Here is a 2,338-nt window from a genome sequence, read left to right as displayed (position 1 = left end):
TTTATAATGCCTAACTAATCAAATTTATTTTCTTTATTTACATCCAGAACTATATACAGTCGAGTTTCAAAAGCGTGATCTACCACACGCACATATATGTATCTTCCTTGATGAGCGTGACAAACTACCAGAACCAGAAGATATTGAGGAGCATATTTGTGCAGAAATTCTAGATAAAGATGAAGATCCAGAACTACAATAACTTATGTCTGACCTAATGATACAGGGACCATGCGGTGAGAAAAATCCTAATTGTGTATGCACTGACATTAACAAAAAGTGCATAAAAAAATTTCCAAAACCATTTTCGGACGTCACAAGTTTAGATACGAATGGATACCCAATTTATAAGAGACGAGATAATGGCAGAAAGATCATGAAACAAGGACACGAGATTGATAACAGAAACGTTGTTCCTTATAATCCTCTTTTACTAAAAAAAATATCAAGCACACATCAATGTGGAATGGTGTAACTAAGTCGGAGCTATTAGGTATCTTTTTAAATACATCCACAAGGGAAATGATCGAGTTACTGCAGGTGTCTACGACAAAGACACGGATGAAATCAAACAATACTATGACTGTCGATACGTATCGTCATGTGAGGCAGTTTGGCGAATGTTAGCTTTTGATATAAACCATATAAATCCAACTGTTATTCGTTTAGCGTTTCACTTGGAAGACCAACATTCCGTCATTTTTGATGAAACACAATTAATTGAAGATGTTATAGAAGATCTGTCAGTTAACGTATCCCAGTTTCTAGAATGGATGAAATGTAATGAAACGAACGATGACACCAAACTGTTGACGTACGTAGAATTTCCTACAAAGTTTGTGTGGAACAGAGATACACGACTATGGACACCAAGGAAGAAATTTACCGGATTAATAGGATGTATTCATCACGTCTCACCTCAAATCAGAGAACTATTTTTCCTACGAATTTTATTGAACAAAGTACGAGGTCCTACATGCTACCAAGATATCAGGACAGTTAATGGTATTGTATGCCCAACATTCAAAGCAGCTTGCTATGAAATGGGGTTGTTAGACGATGATCAAGAATACATCGAAAGTATCAAGTCTGCAAGTGTTTGGGGATCAGGTAGTTGGCTTCGTAATTTTTTCGCCCAACTTCTTCTGTCAGAAAGTCTAAGTAGACGAGAAGATGTATTTGAAAAAACTTTTGATTACTTATCTACTGATATAATTCATCAAAGCATATCCAGTAAGTTTTCCTTAACCTCAATTATATCAAAACATAAAATAAATAAAATATTGTATAAATCTATATGATACATGCTTTTAAGTTTACAACAAACTTTTCATTTTACAACATAAATATATAATGAAAACTGACCGTTTATAGGGATTCAGCCAACTAGAGAAATGATTCAGAACCTTATTTGGAATGACATCGAAAATACACTTCAATCTAATGGTAAATCCTTACGCGGCTTCAGTTCAATGCCGGTCCCTACGTCTACAAACTGGAATTTGTCTGAAAATCCTCTAATTATTGATGAACTGTCGTACGATATGTCCGCACTAGAAACAGAGCATCTAGAACTTATAGGTAAATTAAATTCAGATCAAAAGAAGGCATACGACACCATCATAAATGCAGTTGAAGCTGATAACGGTGGAGTTTTCTTTTTATATAGATACGGTGGAACCGGAAAAACTTTTCTGTGGACAACTCTTTCAGCTGCTTTTTGAAGTAAAGTAGAATCATTCTGAATGTTGCTTCAAGTGGCATAGCTGCATTTTTATTACCTGGCGGTAGAACTGCACATTCCAGATTCGCAATACCTATTGACCCAACTGATGAATCATTCTGCAGGATTTTACCAAACAGTCATTTAGCAGGATTAATCAGAAGGGCTAAATTGATAATATGGGATGAAGCACCAATGGTAAAAAGGATATGCGTTAAGACTTTGGATCGTTCTTTTTGCGACATATGCCGCTGTGTCAATCCAAATAGCATGGACACACCTTTTGGAGGTAAGATTGTTGTTTTCGGCGATGATTTCAGACAAGTCCTACCAGTTGATAATGCTAAAAATGAACATATATTTCATAGCATTATTCCTCAAGAAAGACAAGCTTTTAGTTGCAATTGTTCTATTTACAAGTGATATTCGTTTAAATAATAAAAGGTGAAAACAAAAGACAGATTCGACGAATTGAAGACGCAAACAACCAAAAAGCTAAAAAGTACAAAGTACAATCAAAGTGGTTCAAATTATTGATGAGAAACGTCTCGAAATTACAAGAGTACAAGACGCAAAACGCAAAGTACAAGATATTAAATTATACGCAAGGACGTT

The 2,338-nt window shown here is 35.2% G+C and overlaps 1 protein-coding gene across 1 annotated transcript; it reads left to right on the top strand.

The window, feature by feature from the left end:
- Positions 1-205: 205 nt before the first annotated feature.
- Positions 206-1,724, top strand: LOC139863570 (uncharacterized). The gene is made up of 3 exons (XM_071852189.1): positions 206-409; positions 519-1,233; positions 1,375-1,724. Exons 1-3 carry the CDS (start codon positions 206-208, stop codon positions 1,722-1,724), a joined length of 1,269 nt encoding a protein of 422 aa, XP_071708290.1.
- Positions 1,725-2,338: the final 614 nt, after the last annotated feature.

The sequence above is a fragment of the Rutidosis leptorrhynchoides genome, chromosome 8 (assembly GCF_046630445.1).
Source record: "Rutidosis leptorrhynchoides isolate AG116_Rl617_1_P2 chromosome 8, CSIRO_AGI_Rlap_v1, whole genome shotgun sequence".
NCBI classification, from domain to species: domain Eukaryota; kingdom Viridiplantae; phylum Streptophyta; class Magnoliopsida; order Asterales; family Asteraceae; genus Rutidosis; species Rutidosis leptorrhynchoides.
Note: the sequence above shows the minus strand (reverse complement) of the source record. Positions and strands in the feature narration are given on the sequence as shown.

What these genes read in the sequence shown, in the direction of transcription:
- LOC139863570 (XM_071852189.1), top strand. Translation starts at nt 206, where the DNA reads ATGTCTGACCTAATGATACAGGGACCATGCGGTGAGAAAAATCCTAAT. An exon ending in ACGAGATTGATAACAGAAAC is followed by an intron (nt 410 to 518) that starts GTTGTTCCTTAT and finishes TACATCCACAAG; the next exon opens with GGAAATGATCGAGTTACTGC. An exon ending in AATTCATCAAAGCATATCCA is followed by an intron (nt 1,234 to 1,374) that starts GTAAGTTTTCCT and finishes GACCGTTTATAG; the next exon opens with GGATTCAGCCAACTAGAGAA.